We start from the raw sequence: 24,580 nt of genomic DNA, 5'->3' as shown, positions 1-24,580 counted from the left end.
AAACGATGGAACTATTCTCACATAACAGGCAAAGATGCCCCAAATCCCAAGGACCAGGGAAGAATATTAACAGGTAACCTGCTGGTTTCACACTGGCATATGGTTGCCAAATTTAATGAAAATCTAGTTTTTAATGAAAAACTAAGGCAACTCCAAAAAAAAAAAAAAAAGTATTTTAAAACAGTGTGTGGATTTTACTTTCTTGCAAATGCTAGTTACAAAGTTTGTTTTTTTTTAAAGGAACGAACTCAAGTTTGCTGTCAAATCAAAGAACAAGATCATCAGATCCAGGCTGCGCTACAAGCCTAAAACTCCAAGCATACAGTGAAGTTTGGCAGAATCCTTAAGGATCTTCAGTAATTGAATCAGGCAGAAAAATGCCAAGACACTAACTGCATGGAACTAATCAGTCCAGTAAAACATATCCTTCTTGAGAGGGGACAAACAAACAAAAAAAACCTCTTACAGCAAATGAGCACTCAGGAACAAGGGTCTTGCCTCCATTCTTTCAGAGTCAGGCCAAATGATAGATGACAGAATTTCTGCCCTAATTTGCAGAGCACAGCTGAAATGGAGGCATCAGGCAGAGAAGACATGTATTTTACTAACTATGAAACAAATAAAATGCATAACAAAAAAGCAGTTAAGGCTGAGTAGCCAACTAAACCAAAAAGTTAGGACTTCTTGACAAGTGAAACTCCTGGAGGACGCACCCTTTAAAAATGTTTCACAGTTTACGGCCCCTGATGTATTTACAGTGCAGGGAATGATGGCTGCTGTATTTGTGTACTTGTGCAGTTTGGAAACATGAGGGTCCACTACCACTACAAATTTGATGGCAAACTTATTAGATCTCAGTACCTCTATGCAGAACAAGATCTCTCACGTGCCTTTGTGGATGCTTAGTGTAGAAACGCTGAAGTGATATCTAGCAAAATTTGGACATGGTACCTGCAGTATGATATATAGGAACATGTGACAAATTTTGACAACCTAAGCTCAAGGATGGTGTACATACCACACTTCTACATGTGCACGTCCAACACCATCTGTCAGAACTGCCAGGGCAGCCAGAAGCAAAAGAAGTTATAACAACCTATTTCTTCTCCCTCCAGACAGTAGAGGGAACAAGTTCTTCTACAAAGAGAATGTGTACCTGACTGGCTAAGAAAAGGAATAGGGAAAGATCCCGCTTACACCCAGAACACACCCTTCTGCCACCCCAACTTGCACAGCTCCTAAAAGGGAAGATGCCCTGGTCAGAGTAGAATTTTGCTGAAAGAAACCTTGAAAAGAAAGAATTTGACACAGGGGCACCATGCTAAATCAGGTGGTACAAACAGCTGCCTGCATGCCCAATTCGCAAACTCATTTGTTCCTCCAAAAACACTCTGACATTTAAGAAGGCCTCATAATACCAAAATAATCTCAATCAATATACAGTACATACTTAGGAAAAGTAAATGGAAAAGAAATCTTAAGTAGCCAAAAGGTTACCAGAAAACCTAATTTTTAAAGGTTAAAACAATTTTCATATGGTCAAAGAACTTTTTTTTTAAAAATGTTTAAGATTAAATAAACAGTTCATAAAAGTTTTCTGTTCTTATCAAAATTGTTTTAGTCAAAGCTAACCCATTGTGTTAGTCACAACACAGTAAACCCCTATGAAACTCATACTACATGTTTCTTTTCACCCTGATAAAGTATTAAGACTACAGTGATCCCGTGACACTAGACAAAAAATCTCCCTGCAGTTAACAGTTTATACAAGTCTTGTATTATTATTTAGTTACATAAATACCCAAACGCCACTGTCAAAGCAGGGAAAAACGTACTCTGCATTCCCAATCATTACTTACCAATTTTCTTGCAAGGGAATAAACTTATAGTAATCAAACATTAAAAACTGACACATACAGATCATGAACATAAAACCCATAGAAAATGTTTGTATTTCAAGTATTCATAGCACACTTTTGCACGTTATAAAGTAAAGATTAAAAGGGGATGAAGTTGCCTTTGCTAAATGAGTAGACGTTATCAGCTTCAGTCTGGTTTAAAGTATTGCTTTTAAAATTACAAAATAGCATGGACTACATGACAGATTTTCTAGCACGTTAACATCATCCAACAATGCATCCTGAGGAATAAAAGAAAATCTTTTATCTAAGGAATAGCAATTTATTACTTTAAAGAGAGAAAGAGGAAGGACAGACTACTATTTAAAATCCATTTGACATAGTCCAGGCACACAGCATGTCTCACCTTCCCGAGATTCAACAACTAGTTCACTTCTACAGACCACTTTTCTTTTGAAATTAATACTTGCGGAAAATTATTTTATTGCCTTTTTTGCCTGGTAATAAAAAAGGTTATGTGGGGTTTCTTTTTGGCAGGTGACATTTTTAAAGTTGTCTCTAAAAGCACACTCACTTCTATCTCACCAATATTTCTCCTCAACTGCATGATCACATGTGGATACCAATATGAAGTGTGAAGTAACTGTCTTCTCTTTATATTGTATACAAGTCAAGTCTGTACTGCATGAGGAGGAAAAACACTGTTCAACTTTTCCCTTCCCTTTCTGATCTCTTCATAGGTACGTTTAACCAATTCTGTTTACCAAGTCACTGTTTCTGGAGAGACTAACAAGAATATGACAGAACTCAGCTCACTGTTTCCTAATTCAGGAGAAAGTCTTTTACTACCCTAACAAGATACACAATAGTCACACACATGCCTATGTCTTCAAAGAACTTATCACGCTTTTTTAAGGCTTGACTCTCCTCCACAAAAGCTATAGCAGAGCTTTACAAAATTCTCATTTCCGTACTGTCTACAGACTCAAAATTGCTGTATCTAACAGAGCACACCTATTTTGATAAGCTGTTTTGTTGTTGCTGTTGCTTACCTTCTCAGACCAAGCTGTGATTATAAATTCCTTAGAAGTATCTCTCTCGAGTGTTAATGCCTTCCACTAAATAATGCATATTCTTAATCCTACCCATAGAACACAATCCTTTGACCAAGTACAGGCAAGCTGAACTACTGCATTCCTAATGGCAAAGACAATATAAACAATTCTAAGGAGCTGTACCCCCACTGCATTTAACATCTGTAAGGGCTCCAGAGGCTCATCAACTGGTTTTTACTTAAATGAGTGCAATTTACATTACCCTACCTCTGGACTCAGCCCACCGAATTCAACAGGGCCTTCCAGAAAAGAACTGCATCTGACAGAGAGGGAGAACAATCCACACAAGACATGTGCCTATATTATTTGTTAGTCTTCATTCGGAACCTTTACTTATTCTTGTCATTCAAGTACCCTGGTTAAACAGACTCAACGAGACACCTGCAAGCCTAAGCGACACTTCAGAAAGCTGGCAAGAATCTACCAAACATAACAGACAGACTTGATATGTAAGTAGATTGCAGCAGCTGAAGCACCTTGAAGTTTTACAGTGGGTTTGTGGTTTTGGCTTTCGTTTTTTGGGGTTTTTTTGTTTTTAAACCTAAGTTCAATGAGCCTGGGGATGGAGGGGAAGAAAACAAACCCCTTACACTTCCTGCAGTCTACTAAGAGAGATGACATCTTACAGGTTAAATGTAAGGATTTCCAACATTTTGTGAGGCCCTAGAAGTCTTTTTATTTTGAAGACAGTTCTTTCCAGCCACAAAGCTTTGAGTTCAGCACTGAATCGCTCAACACCAGAAAGGGTACTGTACGCAAGCAATTACCCAATCTTTTGCAGAATCAATTTTCTCACCCAGGAATTAATTCCTGCAGTTGAGTTCGTCCCTTCTTCCAACTGAAACATTTAAAATCTTTCCATCATGTCACAAGAACTTTGGACTGCTCACTTGCTCTACCACCTTGATGCTCTCCTCCCAATTATCTACAAAGCCATGCAGGACGGAATGACAAAACAATGCAGCAACACTATATGGGAGAAGAAACATATCATGAGAGTGATACTGGACTGGTATTTTTTGTTTGAAACAAGGAACTGTTTAATCAAATCATGCTTAACTGTTTAATAAAGCGTACAAACATTGGTCTAAAAATAAAAAATTGCACAACTTGTATTTGGTGGCCACTCTTTACTAGTCTGATTCAGCTGCTTCTGCTTCCGTGGGTCTTTTGACTGAAATTTCAGAACAAAAATTTCCCTGTGAAAAAAGGGAATTTCTAACGTGGTACAGAAACTCAGGAGTAACACACACTCTAAAACTTCAGCTTTTTGTTCTTAAATGCCTTTCTCAACACATTTCCCTATTAAAAATTTATAACTATTTTCTGATACAACATGTGTCACAAGTAAAGTGTGTAGTAAACTTTGAAAAGGGTACTGCTATACAGATGTCTTTTATCCATCAGAAGTCTCCAATTCCATACAGTAACAGTATCTTACTGAGCAACACATCTAAAGTAAAGATGAGGTGGACTACATTTTTTTTCTGAAAGTAACAAAAAGACCCAAACCCTAAGGCTATACACACATCTCAACTAATTCAAAAGCTTCACTTATCTACCAGACACTGAAGCAGAAGTAAAAGATGCGTATCATTCCAGATTTAAAACGAACATACAAAAAGTACCGTTACCCTTTTGGCTTTGTAGGATAACAATCAACCAACTGTAAATTAGGAACTGACAGCAGCTCCAGCTCAGCAGAGGGTTGGTGGACAGGATAAGCTCAAGTACTTACTCAGCTTTTCATGCAATAGGTTGACTGGCAACTCCCACTTACTCCTACTGACCTCACGCATCCTAGCCCTAGTACAGCTGAATAGTAGATCACAACAGGGAGTGTCTAAGCTGAGAATAAAATAAACTGGCTAAGAACAACGGTTTCCATGAGGCAGGTTCCCTGGCCTGCTTCATTGCAGGGCCATATCAACACAATCCAATGGATGGCTTGGGATACAAATGACTTAATAAAGATAAGGATGGAAATTACTCCAGGCTGCTTGAACAGTAGAGCTGCTGAAAGTGTAAGTATAGGCTGAAGGAAGTAGAGCAATCCTCAAACAAAATTAAATCAAGTAAGGACAAGTGTAGAGGCAACCTAGTGGAATGGACAGCCTATCTCACTAACACAAAGGGGAAAAAAGTCTAAAGAAAGCATTGATACCAAAAAAATAAAACAAAAAAAACCCCAACCAACCAAAAAAAAAGCAAACGCACCCACACAAGCTACAAATAAATTAACAGATTACAGCAACCTCTTTTCTGAATCCTTATCAATGACAAAGACAAAATCTAATCAGTTCTTCAGCATGGTACTTGCAATGGACAGAGACAGTGCTCAATAACCAAATTCTGTTCCCAGTTGTAGTGGAAAGATGTTGCAAAGGTCATATTTAATTCTTTCTTGGAATATACGTTCTGCTGTTTGTTAGTCTCTGAAACTAGGATTTTTCCTGAATCTTCCATAGCGCTCAGACAGTCTTTGCAAAATCTACTTATTTATCCTTGGGTTAGCTGTTTTTAGTATTTTATAAAACTGACAGCTTACTTTTAAAATCGTATATGTTGGTGGGGGGTGGGGGGAAAGTTACCAGTGCTTCATGATCTGAATTATCACCTCTGAAATAGTAAAAGGGAATTTTAAGATCGTGATTCTGATAAAGCCCTGTGTATAGACTGCATTTCAGTGGCTCAGTAAGGAATCTCCTTCTTTCCACGTATATGATTACTGCTGCAGTTAATACAACAGTTCAGGATAACATATTTTCTTACGCACTTTTCACAATTCTGCTTCTGGAAAACAGGAATCAAGTGTTTGGAAAAAGTAGCTGAAGATTGAGCATCTCTGGAAGTTCCCTTCATGTTTTAAATTATTGGATCATCTAAAGCAATTTGATATGCTGCATACACACACCTTGACATTTCAACAGAACACAGGAAACTGGTGGTCTTACCTCAATTCTGTCAATGTTCTACATGTTCTTATTTCCATGTATGAAAGACTGATCTCTGGATTTTAATCAAAAAATTTGAATTAAAAAAATCCCATAAGAAAAGCAAAGACCTGTTCTTCAGTCTCAAATATCTGGGCAAAGCAGAAAGGTGTTCTTTCATCAGGTGACTAAGTCACTCAGTATAGATGCTTTCAGCTTGCCTGCTTAGGGTAGGAAAACATTTAAGAGCAACAAAAAAGTAGCACTTGCTCTAATAAAAACCACTATGATCAACATTAGACAAGGTGTATTTTTTTGTAAACAAGGCAGACTTACTTGTACATAGTTACACTGGTAAATCCTCTAGGATGGCTATAATTAAACTAATTTAAATAAAATTATATTAGTGTAATAACTTGTAACCAAGTTCTACCCACAGCATAAGCTGTATCAGCCACTGCATAAGTCTCCTGGTATAACTGTTAGCACCACTTACTGGCTTTACTGTACAAGGTAAGAAACAGATCACACCGCTAATTGCCACAGCTCTGCCAATAAAACTTAGGGGAAGACCAAATCAGAAAACCTCTACTGATCTTAGTTTAGACAAACAGCTGCCTTGTGTCTGTTTTCTGAGAAAAAAGCCCAACTGCATCTGGAAACAAATAATTAATTCCCCGCCCTCAAAAACACCTGTTATTATAGATTTGTCTATATTCCTAGCACTTTTGCAAGCACACACCTTGCTGACCAGAGAAACCTCACAAATAAAACATAGCAAACCACTGGGAGACTCCTTTATTGGATTGCCCAACACATCTGTGTGATGGTAGTTACTACCCGCATAGAGAGGAGACGAACAGCAGAAGGAATATGTACCTGTCTCTTACGCCACTGCAGTTCATGATTCACTAACTTAAGCTAAAATGCCTTTGACAAAGTCACTGGGTAGACAATTAGCATCAGTAAACCTATTCAGTTGTTCCAACTCAGGTCACCGGAGTTTCAGCAACAAAATACATTTTTAGATCAGAGAGAACACTAAACCCAAATAAGCCTTTCTTTTTGCTTTTGGCAGAACCTGAACTGACAAAGCCTTCATCTTGTTTTAAACTAGCTTATAAGACAATTCAAGTTACAACCAAGTGACTTAGAGTAGAAATGCCTTTGCTAGAAACCCCACTTTAAGGAAACTGACAGATGAATTCTGTCATGTTCAGCCCCAGTGACTGACATTCACCTTGAACTTGACTTGTCCACCTCAGGTCCTCCAGTGCCAGAAGTCATTGTCCCTGAGACACCCAGAAAGTCATTAAAGCTGAAACAGCTTCACAAACTGAAAAAAAATAGCAAAATACCTTCAAATACCTTCATAATACCCTCTATTCCTTACTTTACCTCCCTACTTTAGAAACCTGACATAGTTAGAGAACTTTCCTAGAGATCCCACCTGTATCGCACCTGGTTCATTAAAACATTTCTCCTACGTGCCAGAGACATTGTACATGAACAGAAGTTTTTACCCAACAAGTGGGTATACCGTCTCTGAGGACTGAGATGCTAAGCAGATTCCTCCATACAAATTACCGCAGGAAAGATCAGGAGCAAGGGGGACAAGAAGAAATTAGGAGTGAGCTATGCTTACGAGGAAGAAGGTGGTGGTGGAAGGTGTTAAACTATTAGGATAGCACATCTTAATTCTTGAGGTGTGCCACATTAGTCAGGAGCAAATATACAACTTCTGTACTAAAAGGAAGCCCAAAATAAATCTTACATGCACTGAGGAGACTGAAGATCACTGCACTGCACCAGCATGCATACCTTAAAATCTGGAGCTGCTTTGTAGCATGAAAATTCCTTTGGAATTCTATATTGAAAATTACATTCTCTGAGAAATTTATTCAGTATTTGAAGCTGCTTCCTAATACTGAATGCACAGTTTCAACAACTTTAGCTTCGGTTCCTATGTAGCACAGTTTCACGGGTATAGAAGATTAATACTATCACCTCTTATTTTCACAGGCATGCTATGGAGATCAATCAGATTCAGAGTGATTTGTGACAACTATACAAAGAAATTAACAATATTTTACTTAGTACAAGGTTTGGACAGCATACATTAGATAAGACCAAACCCTGGGTGTGGGAAAAAACAAGCAGTTCCATGAGCAGCAAGAATAGAGATACCTGATTTTCTAGGCTTATCTCACCATTGGATAATGTCTGTTTCTACACAACTGTAAGCTCATACAGTCATCTTTCAACCCATGTACAATGTTCACACTCACACAGTCATCCTTCAAAACACTCATGTCTGTCTTTTCTCTACTGGCACTCATTTTTCACAAAAACTTAAAAGAATGTACATTTGAGACCCTGGCTCATTTGTGCCATTTCAACAGGTGAGCTTTAAACTTATGCTAATTTTATGAGCATGACAGCATTAGCCTTATCTTCAGTTTTTAATATCGCTTTCTAATAACCTTATATTTGCATTTTACTTCAATTTGTTCCCAGTTTTACATCTGAATAGAGAAAATTGCAGTAGTCATTTTACATTACAGAAATTTCTGAGAACTACCAGAAACACAAACAGTTCGTTCGTTTCACCTATAATTTGTGTCACAGAACAGACTGGTTTTTGGGATACTGTGATTTTTTGGAGTTGTTGTGGTGTAACAGTTTCAGAAAAATAGTATTTTCATTAGTTATCAGTCTCTTCAACTGTGCATTCTTTTCTGAAAGAATTTAAACAGATACTGTATTAAGAACAATTAGGACTAACAGTGCCTGTCATCACAAACTACACAATTACAGTTTTTACATGCTTTGTACAGCACATTTTTAACTTTACCTCTAAAATTTCACTAGTGCAAGACAGAAGGTCAAACTGATTTGATTTTAATGTATTGATTTTCTCATCTATTTTTAAGAACATTTCATTCATTTGTTGCAAGTAATAATTTACACCTTTGGAGAAAATTGTCTACTCAAATTATAATTTGCACCTGATGCTTCTACATTCCCTGCTTCTCTATTTGAGAGCATATACAATTCTCCAAAGAAATGAAACAGGTTTTTTAAGACACTTCTCCCTCCAGACCTGTGAAGAGGAATCACACCTGCTATTTTGCGAAGCAGCAATGCAGGAATGTTTTGGAATAGTTGCCTTTGCTTACTCTGTAAACACAGCCAGAGTCCATAAGCACATAAAAATCCTTCTCTCTAAACTGGGCAGATACAGATTTTATGGGTGGACTGTTTGGTGGATAAAGAATTGATTGGATGATCACTTCCAGAGGGTTGTGGTCAATGGCTCAATATCCAGATGGAGACTGGTGACGAGTGGTCCTCAGAGGTCCATACTGGGACCAGTACTGTGTAATACCTTCGTCAATGACACAGAGAGCAGGATCAAGTGCACCCTGAGTTAAGTGGCGCAGCTGATACACCAGAAAACAGGATGTCATCCAACGAGACCTGGACAAGCTGGAGAGATGAGCCTGTGAATACCTCATGAAGTTCAACAAGGACAAGTGCAAGGTCCTGCACGCAGGTTGGGGCAACCCCCGATATCAGTACAGGCTGGGGGATGAAGGGATTGAGAGCAGCCTTGCCAAGAAGGATTTGGGGGTACTGGTGGATGAAAAGCTGGGCAGGAGCCATCAATGTGCGCTTGCGGCCCACAAGGCCAACCATATCCTGGGCTGCATCAAAAGCAGCGCGGCCAGCAGGTCGAGGGAGGTGATTCTGACCCTCTACTCCACTCTGGTGAGACCCCACCCGGAGTGCTGCGTCCAGCTCTGGAGCCCTCAGCACAGGAAGGACATGGAGCTGTGGGAGCAGGCCCAGGGGAGGGCCACAAAAGTGATCCGAGGGCTGGAGCAGCTCTCCTACGAGGGCAGGCTGAGACAGTTGGGGTTATTCAGCCTGGAGAAGAGAAGGCTGCAGGGAGACCTTATTGTGGCCTTCCAGTACTTAAAGGGAGACGACAGAAAAGATAGGGGCAACCTCTTTAGCAAGGCCTATTGTGACAGGACAAGGGGTGAGGGTTTTAAACTAAAGGAGGGTAGGTTTAGACCAGATATAAGGAAAAAATTTTTTTTTACTATGAGGGTGGTGAAACACTGGAAACAGGTTGCCTAGAGATGTGGTAGATGCCCATTCCTACAAATCCTCAAGGTCGGGTTGGATGGGGCTCTGAGCAACCTGACTGAGTTGAAGATGTCCCTGCTGACTGCAGGGGGGATTGGACTAGATGATCTCTAAAGGTCCCTTCCAACCCAAATCATTCTATGATTCTATGACACAAAGCACCAGGGCCAGCTGATTTCAGCCCTGCTTCCTCCTCCCTCCTTCCTCTTTTCCTTCTGGATCCACCCATATGAAAATATAAACAAATTGCTTCCCCTTTTTATTGCTTGGAAAAAATCAGTATCCAATGTTAGCAAGCTAAACGAGGGCTGGGTTGTTTTCCTTATTCTTATCACTGCCTGGTACTACCATGATTGCTAGTAAGACATCTGGGACTACAACACAGGGTAGAGATGTCAGAAGAAGTTTACATACTGTGGTGAGCTCTTATCCCCAGACCTCTTAATTTCTGCTCCACTGTTACTCACTTCCTATTTTATCCATTTGTAAGTGGCCTTCTAGGCCATGAGCCTTTTGGGAGAAGACTATCAGATACAGTATCGTGCTTATACCAACACAATAAATCTTACCATCTAATTGAAACTTCTAGAAATTAGTGCAAAATAAACTAAAGTAGTATGAACTATCTGCCAACTATTCTTGGGTGACGCATAGAAAACAGATTAATGAACACTAATTATGATCACATGCATATATTCTTCAAAGGTATATGTATAGGTATGTGTACATGTACATGTATTTATCATTTACCACGTTTATTCATTTTAATTCAGATTCCTCACTGAGGCTGATTTTCCAGTCCACCTGCTGAAGCTAGCTGCAAATGAAAGTATCTGTTAGAGGAATGGAAGCCCCAGTGACTGGACAAGTATTTATAATGGCCAAGGAGAACAGACCACTGATGACGTGCAAGGAAGCATAACTCTTGAAGTGCCAACCTGGAAACCAAAACGGGAAGCAAGTGCCACAGATTGTCAGGGATGCTTTGCTCCGAGGTTATCTCGGAGCAGTTTTATGTCATACAAAGAGCCAATATAGAATATGAAAAAAATTCCTAATTTATGCTGCATGACAAATACAGCACTTTGGAAATCACTTAATGAGGGCTAAACAAATACTAGAGGAAAGACTCCTGAACATATTTTCTGCAGAATTCAAAAGATAAAAACATCAAACCCAAATATGGGCATTTATTACTATGAAGTTTTTTGTGCAAGTGAACATAGAACTGTCTTCACAAGCCTGAAGACAATAAAGCAAGCACGAACTGACCCTGTTTCAAGTCCATTCACTAACAATTTGTATTTACAGTTCCACAATTGTTGAAGCTCTTAACAAAAATGTTTCTTAACTACAGTATGTAGTTTTAATGAGGTTAACTGCACCTGGCTAAGATTTGGGATGGCAAGTATCCATTTTTCAGTACCACATTTGTTATATTAGGGCCATTCCATTTAAACTGCTTCCTACTAAAGCATCTAAACACTTCGAAATGTCTCCTTCTAGGAAAGAAATGAAAAAGAAGCAAATCAGTACCATTTTAATACTTCTCAGAAAAGAGCTGTATCACTGTTATTGAGAAGGAAAAAAAGACATTATGATGCTAATAGAACACACTATAGACAGATACACAAACTAAACTTACATTTCCTAAAGTTGGGAATAGCTTCCTACAGTTAAGAATATGTTCCTGCAGTTAAGAAAAACATGTACAGTGTTACTATAGTTCTCACAGCCTTCTTTTGCCAAAACCACCCGGTTCACCCAAGTTTTCCCGTTACTTGATTTCTACCTAAAAGGAGGTATTTTTAATGTTTTTTGAGCCATCATCAAACTTTAGGAGGCTTTTCAGAACTAAGACCATCCTAAAACTGAGGGTTATTTCCAATAACACCAGCATCAAACCTCGAACTGGCACAGTTACAGTCTTCATTGAGGACCAGATTCTTTGAACAGTTTAAGAAAAGAAGGCACATCACAATTTTTATGTTGGAAAAAATTCTTTTTGTACGCATTTTTTTAACAGAAAAAAACACCCCTCAATGTCCTTGGGGTTTCACTTCATATCCTTCATGCTTGGCATCAACATTCTTACTCCAAAATATCTTTTTAAACAGCAGTTACAATAATTCTGACACTTGAAGTAATAACATCCCCTTTGCTATTTTTATCACTAAATGATTCATCCTAAACCAACATAGGTTGTTTCAAAACGTGTAACATCCTTATTAAGTACTAAACAGTAAGCAATATGTAATATAATGCTAATAGGCCAATACACTTATTGGCCTACTTTAAAATCAAAAAAGCCAGCAAACGACAGGTAAAAAAATAAGTGATGCAATACCTTCCCACTGAAGACAAAAGTAAAGTCCACCTTGTTTCAAATTACAACATTAAGAATTATGTTCCAGCCCTACCGAGCTTCTCACAAAACATACAACAGAAAGTTAATACAAATTTTCGTCATGACTGGGTTTCATCAGCAAGCTTTTCTTCCAAATGCCACATGGCTCCACTGAAGTATCAGTATTCCAACATTTAACCCATTTTAAAGACCACTGACTTGAAGTGACATTTTGGGAAAAGAAAGGAGACCAATCTTCTTGCTGAGGTACAGACTGAGGTTTCCTACTAACATCTAGACTACAGAAAGCTTCTGAATTGTATACAAGTGAACAATTCCCTAGAAGGCTTGCAACAGGGAGCTCACATTTGCAAGAGAACCACAAAGACAAGAATATAGCTCATTTGGCTAACATACTTAAAAGTCTTTTTCTATTGTAAATTATGGTGTCACTTACAATCAAAAAGCTGCTGCAATACCGCCAAGAAAAAGCCCGTGAGTATCCACTTCTGGAAGGGCAGAGCACACACTGTGCACACTCTCAGTAAGAAGTGCTTAGAGCAAAGGGGTATTACCAGAGGCTCTGCCACTTGAATAAAGAGCTGAAACCAAGTGTGCCAGAAGTAGCTGTCCATTTCCTGGCAAAGGACTAACTGTATTGACCATGGAATAAGAAATATGCCAAACAAAGCACTGCCCCATGAAGTTGAAGACCCATCATTTCTCGTTCAGCACAAGCAAGAAGGTGAGTGTCTGAACACCTCCCAGCAGTAAAGCCAAGATGAGAAACAGTCTGCTGGATTTCTTACTCTCAGGGCAGTACCCCGCTGAGGTTGCCTGCTCAGATACTTTTCTGGCAAGCTGTCTTCTACAGACTTAATCACACCTGTCAGCCAACACACAAGTTCTACAAGCTCTCCCATCCCTACAGCTGAGAAAAAGATCTTGCAGTCATTCCCAGCACAAGGAAAGAATTCCAGCCCAAGTAGGACCCTGCTATTGCTAACGTACATGGCTGTTCCACCGCCCTTTCTGGAATGATTTTGCATTTCCAGTGCTAAAGTGCATTTCCCACATAAAATGGGAGTTGCCCAACGCAGTGAAAAAATCCTCTTTTTGCATATTGGATGGATCCTTTAATTTGAACAGAGTATCTGGTCAGTGGTGGAATTATCTGTTTCTTCAGTAAGAAGAATCTCCATGGAGTATACAATCGTAGAATGATTTGGGTTGGAAGGGACCTTTAGAGATCATCTAGTCCAATCCCCCCTGCAGTCAGCAGGGACATCTTCAACTCAGGTTGCTCAGAGCCCCATCCAACCTGACCTTGAGGATTTGTAGGAATGGGCATCTACCACATCTCTAGGCAACCTGTTTCCAGTGTTTCACCACCCTCATAGTAAAAAAAAATTTTTTCCTTATATCTGGTCTAAACCTACCCTCCTTTAGTTTAAAACCCTCACCCCTTGTCCTGTCACAATAGGCCTTGCTAAAGAGGTTGCCCCTATCTTTTCTGTCGTCTCCCTTTAAGTACTGGAAGGCCACAATAAGGTCTCCCTGCAGCCTTCTCTTCTCCAGGCTGAATAACCCCAACTGTCTCAGCCTGCCCTCGTAGGAGAGCTGCTCCAGCCCTCGGATCACTTTTGTGGCCCTCCCCTGGGCCTGCTCCCACAGCTCCATGTCCTTCCTGTGCTGAGGGCTCCAGAGCTGGACGCAGCACTCCGGGTGGGGTCTCACCAGAGTGGAGTAGAGGGTCAGAATCACCTCCCTCGACCTGCTGGCCGCGCTGCTTTTGATGCAGCCCAGGATATGGTTGGCCTTGTGGGCCGCAAGCGCACATTGATGGCTCCTGCCCAGCTTTTCATCCACCAGTACCCCCAAATCCTTCTTGGCAAGGCTGCTCTCAATCCCTTCATCCCCCAGCCTGTACTGATATCGGGGGTTGCCCCAACCTGCGTGCAGGACCTTGCACAATGAAAACCCAAGCACACATGTATCTGAGGTATAATTCAGCAGATACTGGCATAAAAGAAAGCAAACAGCATGGCTAAGAGGTTTAATTTTCTTAGCCTCAAGACAGGATAGTCTCCACTCCCTTTTGGAACCAGGAAAAAGCTGTGCTTCTTTATTGTCATCTGCAGCTGACAGGAAAAGCCATCTTTCTAAAGCAACATCCTCAGAAAAGGATCTCTGGAATGTAAAAGGCAGTTTAAATTAATGGAACTTGCAGTAACCTCAGCCTACGCTCAATGCAGCATCTACTTGCACTAGCAGTTCTGCCTGGTCACAGAAGCATGAAGTGAAGAAACTGCAGCGAAGAACTACTTCAGCTGTGCGTCACTGACATGACTATGGAGATTTTTGTGAAAAGGATAGAAAAAACAACACAGTTAATGGAGCTGCTGCTACTTCTTCATCCAAGGCTGAACTGCAACTTCTCTGTATGTATATTTTTTTATATATGAAAGAGTCGGAGAAAACTTAGACAAGCAGGACCAACAGGTGGCAGAACCATGAGGTGAGGAATTATGAGCCTGAAATACCTACAGCCAGCGCTTATGAGGGAAGGGTGAGAAATTACATTCCCACTGATTACAGGCTTGGAATGCAGTACTGAGCAGAAGGATTTGGGACTGCAGGATATGGCAGAGCCTTAGTAAAACAGCAAGAGCAGACAAGTTCCAAAACCATAGATTTGCTCCATCAAGATGGCAATTTTGAGAATTGAGACAAATCTCAGGTGTTCTCTAGCCTCCTGCAAAGCAGACCCTACAAAAAGTGAATGTGAAAGAGCATCAAGGTTTGTTTGTGGCCGTGAAGATCCATGAAGTCTCAAGACAAGCAGAATAGGATGCCCTCACTGGATGCTTCAAAGACTGTGGTTCTCTGTGGAAAAAAGCTCTCTAAACCCAGCATTTTGTCCTGTAATGATCGTGTGCTTCTTGACACTTGCTCTCTTCACGTACACTTCTCTAGTAGCCATTTCTGACTACTGTCAGATGGAGCAGTGGACTACATAGAACTCTTGCCTGATCTAGTATCATTGTTCTTATCAATAATTTATGGGAAACTCCTCAGTGCTGGAAGAGACTGACTTGACTTGTTCAAGAAATACATGTGGCATCTACACAAGTGTTCTTTATTAGGCTAGGAGATACAGGATTTGTAAATACTATGCAGAAGGGTAAGGCGCTCTCAGTGCAGACGTTTAAGATTTCTATCTGCTAGCAAGCTTGTTCATAGACAGAACTAGTTTAACACTAGTAACCTCAAAAAAAAAAGTACGGAGATGGGAAAAACATTGAAAGATACAAATAATGAGCAGCAGAAGTAAAATGAAGACTGGCTGCTAAAAATAAAAACAGCAATAATAGCGTTGCTGGTCAATGGTGACATATGGAAAATGCTAAAAAGACTGAGGGTCAGCTCAAGGAAAACTTGAAGAAGAAAAAAAACACCAAAGGAGTATTAAACTAGGAAGCATACAGTTATATGTAATGAAAGAAATCTTATGCAGGAGCAGATTAATGGACCTGTAAAAGTTTCTCCCTGGTAGACAGCAAGAGGAAAAAAAGTAGAGGTGGTTGAGAACAACTGAAGACTGGAAAACAAATTTCCATCTTCTAGCCATTGGGTGAAGCAAGTCATAACATCTTTCCTACAAAATATTAAGGCAAAAATCCTCCATGCACCAGAGCAGCCTGCACAACCATGCCATAGATGCACATATAGACAAACATTCAAACAACAATTATAAAGGCCAGCCAAACATTTAATCCTAAATTTTCCAAATTTTGACTACAGACATACTGACAGAACAAAAAAGAGGGGAAACAGATGCATATGTGAACACTCCTCAGCATTTTGCAGAGTTGAAAGGAGACTATAAAGCAAGGAGTGACCAAAGTTCTCTGGTTTTGACATGCTTACATTTTGTCCTTATTCCATGTATTTTTTAATTTTTTTTTTTTTTTTTAAAGTTTGGCCATATAGGGAAAGGAGGAAAACCTATGTAGTAATGTTGTGGGTTTTTTATCTTCTTTACTCCTGAATTTTTAGATAAAATGAAAAAAACAGTTGAGCAGTTATTTGTATTTCCCTTCCCCTGCTCTCCTCTCTCCATGTTTTTACTGCAGGGCGTGTAAAGTGGAAGTCTACATGTAAAAACGATTTTACAGTAAAAATATCTATATTTAATAAAATATTATTAAAAGAAGCACAAAGAAAGAGAAATCCTGTGCATTCAGTTCTGGTACTATATATGTTCGTCTTGCATGCAGAAAACACCATGCTTCAGGCTAAAGGAGATGATAGTATTATTATTTATTTGTATAATAATAAATTCTAAGAGTCAATTTCAAGACAATTTCCTTTAGGAAGTCTTTTAGGTGGTACTTCTTGATTCATAGTGCTATCAATTTCGAGTTATACTATGGCAGCATGGATCCCACCCTATGGGAATCTTTTAAATTTATTAGGAATTCTGAAGATCACATTAGAAAACAATGGTAAATTGTCAAAACATTAGCTACATCTTATTAATAAGAAAATACTTAAGGCAGCTTGTTTGGCATGTGTATCATTTCGAATTTTACCTTTGCTTTGCAGTTCATATAAGGGAATGTTATGTGAATAGGAACATGAAAAAATTACTTACTATTATAAAAATCCCTTACTGAAAGAATCAATTATTCATAAAAAGGCCATATCTGAAGCATGGTATTATTTCCTCTTAATTATGTATTTTTCTCTGTACATGAACCATCAAAAAAGCTGTCACTTATTTAGCAGTAAACAGTTTCTTCTGTTAGATTACCCCCGCCCTAAAAAAATGCGGATTTCCGTGTTCACAGATTATAATTAGTAAGCATCATCATTATACTGCTTCCAAGTCTACCATGCAAAAAATCCTGGCAAGAGTTTTGGCCCTCAGTTTTTTATATTTCAAAACCAATTTCACAATACTCTGACAGTTTAAGGAATAATAAAAGAAGTCATTCAGCTGTAATATACACCTCTGTTGAGGTATATGGCTGATGGCTAGTCCTTTCTAGCCATGTGAAACAGTGCAGATCTACAGTTTAAAATTACATCTACACAGGCCTACTACAGAATTTCACAGTATATTTGTATATATGGTAAGTGATGTGTGGATTCCATCAAAGGGCACATATATATATTCATTTTACCAACACAAGTGCCATCTCCAGATGCTAATTTTATTTATAACATGAGAGGTCTCTAAGCTAAATGTACATTCACAAAAACATGCACACACCTTTACATATGAATAATTACGTAAAACAGGGCCCCGGTACTGTTTTCAGCTCTGCAAAAATACTGCAGTCATGAATTAAACATCACCTTTCAAAGTTCTCTGTTTTGTGACTGCTCTGGCAAGGTGTCTGGGAACACTGATTAGAATCTGAATAGCTTTACATTACCTCCAACCTTAGGCCCACCAGCTGATCCTGGCTTTCTTGCACTGTTTGAAGGATTTCCTGGCTTTTTAGGTGCCGGAACCTTGAAGGCTGAAGCAGCTGATGATGGCCTATTTCCATCCACTGATTCTTCATCGTCAAAGCTTTTGTCTAAAAGAGGATACATTAAATAAAAATACAACTATTAGAATGGATGTATATTTGTTTCCTAATCAATTATTCTGCTTCATATTTCATTTTTTAAAAAAAATCACAAAATGTATAAATACAAGCAAATATTTATCACTTTGTCCTCTGTCTCTGACCTAGGAATAGAATGACAATGAGAAATAAACAGCATTTTCTACATGTTAAGTTCTTATAAAATATTATTTTGCCTTCATAATTAGCCACTATAAAACTGAACATAAAAATGAATCCTACACATCCACTCCCACAAAGGGAAAATATCCTCGTGGAGATTGAATATTTTTGCCCATTTCTGAATTCTTCCCCCAAAGGAAAGCCCTTAATATAATTTTTATCATTCCAGTCTACCAAAGACAAATGCTTCTTCCCTTTTCTTCTTTTACTCATGCATGCATTTTCTGCTACACATCCTCCCACAATGTGTCTAACCAGCACTCCCTGTCTCTTTCCTTCCACCCAGATTTTTCAACTTACAATCACAGATCCTCTTGCAGATCAGCCGCCTCATTCCTCTGATAGCTCTTCAATCCCCTCACCCTAGGACGGACCCAGTACCTCACATGGCCACATACAGTAAATTCTCAATACTAATCAAAGATTCTATCAAAAACTGCTCGCAAACACCCTAGATCCACCACTGAGATTTGTGCCGGCATCTTTCTCTCCCTTCCCCACACTAGGTGCCGCACAACCAATGAGCTGCAAGGTGACATCATCTTGTGGGAGCCACCGCCAGAGGAAAAGGTGAAAATTCTCCATGCAAATAAATTCATTCCCACACACAGTATTTGCCACTATTCCAATCCTTCATTAAAAAAATTAGCAGACAAGGAGACAATACTCTGGGGTTTGCACTCCTCTTTCCTGTAATTTCAGCTTTGTGTATTTCTAATCAAGACAGACATTAATCTCTAGTGACTAAATAAAATAGCCTCAATACAAAATATTCAGCCTCCAAAAAAAACCCACCCCAACATATTCCAACGGCTTCCCAATCCACTTGCAGAAGAAGGGTTTACCTATAAGCTTGAGCATGGAAAACGTATCAGCCTATGGTTCCTATAATAAATAAAATGGGCGAGGTTGAGACGCAGCTGCACTACAGTAATAGAAGACCAATTTAGCATATTACCTGCTCTAAAACCTGCTGTTTCTAAAAACAATAAAATTAATTGCAAAGCTTGTTATCTCTGGAACAGTGACTATTTACCCTTTACTTATTCAGAACTTGCTCCCAGTGAAATGTCAACTATAGTTAATAATATAGCCTCCCAAAGGAAGACAGCTTTCATTAAAAGGGTAAAGCAACATTTTCTCCAACTGCATTTGCAGCACCAAACGTTAGAACACCCCACATTTAACATGTCCGAGATCACTGCTGCTGTAGTTAGTACATTTTTCTAGCATGAGCGAAAGCTGTGTATTGCACTAATGGATCTTCACGATTGAAGAAGAAACAAACCACCACAAGAAACATCTGGATGTATACTGACATTTTGCACTAACATTATTTGCTTCTCTCCTACAAACACTGATTTTTTTTTTAAGAGAAACTTGCTAAGAATAATGGTGCTAGGATACGTAAACTCTCATAATCGGGGAAAAGGCACCAGCCTCCCCCCCAGGAGCCTGTGTGTTGCCATAGAAACAGCACTCCCGCTCAGCATACAGGCTGAGGCAGAATATATTTCGATTCCTGATGCTTTTACTCCCCATATTTTAAATAGAACCAGACATCAAGATTTTTTATCAGGGAAAACCACTAATCCAAATGCCAGATTAAGTATAATGAACTAAAGACTGTAATAGAAATGTAAATAGTAATGGTTAATATCTAGGGCACCTGCAACATTACAGGTAATTTTAAAATAACGTGAAGACGTATCTTGTAGATTTTAAGGAGCGTGAAGAGATCAACACTGACACATGAATATGCTATCATAAAAACCGATCAAAAGTGAAAATGTGCTTTTCAAATAAAAATGGTTTTGTTGCTGCAGGGGTTGTGGTTTTTTTGTTTGATAACAAAACAGGATAGACTTTCACATTACTATCCAACAGCACCACAATGCAGCATTGATATGCAAATATTGCACAAGCTGCCTTTGGAAAAAAGTTATTTGCAGAACAATTTTAAAAATAGTGAGCATTTTGCTCATTTATGCAAAAACTCCTCATCAAGAAAAACCTCAACAACCCCAAACAACAGTGTACTTGGGGAACCAAAGGCTCAGATAAATTAATTTTATCCTTACCAAGCTATTCATTAGGGAGTATTGAATAGGGAGAATTGTAGAAGTTACTGCTAAAGCCTAAAATAGAATTTCAAAAAAAATGCAAAGGCAAACATTCCCAGCTACTGACATGTTGCATAAATTATAGGATAATATATTAAACAATGGTCTTGGTAATACTGTCAAATTAATTTGCCTAGTTAAAGATTTTTTTTCATATATTTAAACCATTTTTAACAGTGGATTAAAAACCTACACTATTAGTTTCATACTTTTTAGTCCACATAAAACCTAGCTTCTCACATAAGTAATTTTTATTTTAAAATGTGTAAGTATTTGAGAAACATAGAACTCATCTTAACCACTGATACATAGACGTTCTTAACTGGACTTTATGATTTATGCTGAAATTAGTTAAAAATTAAAGTACAGTCACTGAAAGCATTCCAAAATTAAAGCATAGTACCATAAATATATTAAATTAATGGGTGAAAGGGATATTTTTAAATTATTTTAAGACTAAAGTGATAACACCACAGAGCTGCTTTTGTTGTGGGGTTTGTTTTCTTTTAAATAAACATGAGCAGGAAAATTTTGTACTACCTTTTACAGAAACCAGAGGTTTCTTTCGGACCTTTACACTTCTATTTCCCTAGGCTCTATTAACAACATAACCCCAGCTGATCTCTTGGGACGTTCCATTTTCAGAAAGATGCTTAACAGTGTTTTTGAAGATCTGAAACCTGAAGTCTGTATTTATAGCAGTTAATGAAACAAAAGCATTATATTTGCTTCCAGTACAATCTGCTTTCCATGTGCTCTCACTCACACACAACAATATACTTGTTTGTACCTCTTATAAAAGCATTTCCATATACTTCATCATAGAGAACCCCAGCTCTAGGTATAACCATTTATCCCGCAGGGTATAAACAAGGTGCAGTTCTGCTCAAGGGAGCTGAGCCAAAACTTGTTTACTACGTGCCTTTGGTCAGCCAACGGCCCAGGGCTGGAGCTCCTGACTGCCAACGTGCAGAGCGTGATGACGGCTGTACTGGCAGTATCAAACGGTGACTGTAATGTTAGTTTCATGCAGTCTGCAAATAAAATTAATTTCTACAGCAGAAGCCATGAAAGCCTGAATACAACTGATAGATTTGTTTGGAACTATCTGAAGAATGCAAACACTTTTTCGTTCTAGAATGGCTAGATAATTTTCATTCTAGGTAATTTTACAGGCCAAACACTACTTTCAGTGTATTAAATTTTACATACACAAATACACCTGAGAGCTGAGGAAGCACTATCCAAAGAGCATTTTACAACAAAGCTCTAAGCTACTAAAAAGAGGGATAAAAAGCTGTATGAACTGCTAGCAATGTACACAATATCTTGAATGAAAAACACAATTAGTGAAAGACACTGAACCTCAGTTAAGTCTCACTAGACTGTTCTTGTACTTGTTATCTTCATTTTAAATCACAATGGGAAAGAAGAGTTTTGGAGGTAATCACGCCCCACAAAGAAGAGCTTGGAATCTAGTACCACCAAAAGCTCCTAAAGAAACCTCATGAGCAGCAGGTGTTCTTGCTCTGGTACAAGCTGAAAAGACTAACAACTTCAAAGCAGAAAAAAAAAAATTAAAATTCAAGGAAAGGTTGTTCTTATATTAAGAAAGCTAGAAACACAAGATTCAACTTCCAAGCACTAGAATTTTTCTCTTCTAATAAAGGGATCTGTACTGCAGAGGAGTGTGCTGCAGGTACTATGCAGCAAGTGAATTTGTATCAATGAACAGCTATATGTTTCTACATAACATTTCAGGAGTCAAAGGAAAGTTTCTCATTAAAAAAAAAAAAAAATCACCAACCTGTATGGCCTAGAGTTTACCACACGTTCAAAACTTGGGGTTATTCTAAGATTAAATACAGACACAGCTGTTCAGTTACAAACACAGACCAAAACTCTGAACCACCACAAAAGCTTAAATACTAAAATTCTTCAGAATAACTATGCAATTTGTGCACAAAGATACGTGGTATCTTTGTGCCTTGTAGCACTACTCTTGGGGGCCAGATTACAAGTATGTAATATGTTTTTTAAAGTATTCAGATATTTTAAAGGATAAATTTTTATAATCACTCAATACTCAAAGAACATTCTAGTACTCCCAATGCTAAAAACTTCTGAACAACCTATTTACTGTGACTGGTTATAGAGTAATAAGGGTAATTAAAGATGCATCCAGGAACAAAGGACACTTTAGAATTTTTCATATCTAGAGAGAAAAATATTTTATTTTTTAAGAAAATTAAATTAAAATATATTTATTGTTCCTGCAACTCAAGCCTTTACCTTAGCTGGTCTTAAGATTAATAGGATTCATATGACATTTAATATCTAACATTTTGTAAGTCACAGTCAATTAACAGAAGAAAGAAATGTAGTATCATCTACATGGCTGCAGAAATAGAATATACATCATCTACTCAGGCTGCTCAGAAGCAGCCAATCAGCAGTTACCTAATGTTAGAGCAGATCCCCAAGTAACACTACAGGGGGGAAAAACCCTGGATCCCCTGCAGTAACGCTGAACTAAAGCTGTCCATAAAGGCAAATCTCCATACTGCATCAGTATCGAGATCTTGCATATCTAACACTACTAGGGTTGTTAATACCAACTTGCAGTGTCTTACAGTAGATTGATAATAGTCAAACCAGAGAACATAGCATCTGTAATAAAACTACTTTTAAACTTTGACTTTGGTTAAAAATGTGCCCTTCCTACATCCATTTTCAAGTACTGCTAACAGATACTGTATGTTTTTTAACTACTGCTAACAGTTCCTCTTTCACACCACACTGTTTATAATGACATGATTGCAAAATCGTGCTCAAGCAAAACAACGACAAGTAGATGAACTCCTTACATCTCCCAAGTCACTCCCACATCCTGTGCCTTCCAAGACATCGACTGCCAGTCTCCCTTCGGTGATCTACAAACATAGACTGCATCAATTACTTGGAACATCTGGGACTGGATCATAAGCTCAATTCCAGATGAACTGGTCCAGCCTACAACAATTTCTGTCAAGCATGAAAATGAAGCCGCGAGCACTACAGATGCAGCAGGTTAGTTGATCCTTCTAATCCATACTTCAAGCCAGTGCCCCACATCATTTAGTGAGTACTTTATCCCTTACACACCAGGCATTCCATACAGCCCGAATCTGTTTGTCCTGACACAAAGGACTGGATTCATTTGCCTAAGCACAGTCATCTAAAACTAGTTTAGACAGTCCTGGGTATCCTGTCTGGCCGCCAACCGACATTCCAGAAGGGCACAGACCTCTTGCAGGTCTCGTGTCCCACTTGTTTGCTCCGTGTGGCTACTGTAGATACCGCAATGCACCTCAAGTGGCATTAGACACCTATGTCCGGGCGGCTGAATCACACCTAAGATGCTTTAGACCTAGCATATACACATAACTCCTGGGCGTTGTCCCTGTGCCACAGCAGGCAGAGGGATCTTAAACCATTGGGACGCAAATGCTCATTCAAAAACAAAAATCTGCTTCCCACAATGACTGAGCATGGTTCTCCAGAAGATGACAGAGCATGGTGACAGAAGTAACATGAGCCACTTACTGATGGATTTCACTTTACTACATGGTACTTCCTTTGCCTTTCTTTGCATTCCTGAAGGAGGCAACTGAACCTATGATTCAGTGCCAGCAAACAGTTCTTGTGTTCTGTGCAACACTACATTCTGGTGCCCATCAGCAAAATCTCAGACTCTTACCAGAAGAGATTCCTTTTTCCACTGTAACCTCACAGGAGGGGTGGGGCATAGGGAATAAAAAATACTAATGACAAAAGTAGCTAAATACTATAACTTGGTTCAAAAAACCCCTATGTCCTAAAGTCAATTCTGAAGCCAAACATAATCCTTCACATGCTAGTTTTTCAGGCAGTTCCAGTGGACTAGTGTCTTAAAAAAAACACACACAAATAAAAAGGCAGCAAGCACAAGGAGCAAGTGTCAGTAACAGAACTGAGACAAATATTTATCAGTTAAATTTATGCTATTGATGCAATCTCAAATTCTGATAAGGTTCCCCTAACTTTTAAACAAGCAAAGCAGAGTACAGCTCTCCTATTATCCATTGATCAGCTACAGCAGAGGAGGAGGCTCATGCCAGATGTGCTTTTTTGTTGCTGTTCTGGGGTGGTTTTTTTTTGTTAAACATGAATCTAAATGAATAGGGCAAAAGAGAAAAAGGGAAAAGTGGGAAGAAGAGACTAGA

At 38.8% G+C, this 24,580-nt stretch overlaps 1 protein-coding gene across 26 annotated transcripts in view; it reads right to left on the bottom strand.

Annotated features, from left to right (window-relative positions):
• Positions 1 to 24,580, bottom strand: part of CLASP2 (cytoplasmic linker associated protein 2) — a 160,179-nt gene that overhangs the window by 75,253 nt on the left and 60,346 nt on the right. For 21 of the 26 annotated variants that reach the window (XM_064443990.1, XM_064443995.1, XM_064443993.1 and 18 more), the window contains one exon: positions 17,854 to 18,000. In XM_064443990.1, the coding sequence (XP_064300060.1) occupies positions 17,854 to 18,000 (147 nt within the window). Of the gene's footprint in view, positions 1 to 17,853; positions 18,001 to 18,513; positions 18,686 to 24,580 lie in introns of those variants that run through there. The other 5 variants (XM_064444016.1, XM_064444017.1, XM_064444012.1 and 2 more) reach the window with 4 other exon arrangements.

The sequence above is a fragment of the Phalacrocorax carbo genome, chromosome 2 (assembly GCF_963921805.1).
Source record: "Phalacrocorax carbo chromosome 2, bPhaCar2.1, whole genome shotgun sequence".
Taxonomy (NCBI): Eukaryota; Metazoa; Chordata; class Aves; order Suliformes; family Phalacrocoracidae; genus Phalacrocorax; species Phalacrocorax carbo.
The sequence above is the reverse complement of the archived record's forward strand: the minus strand, read 5'-3'. Positions and strand labels throughout refer to the sequence as shown.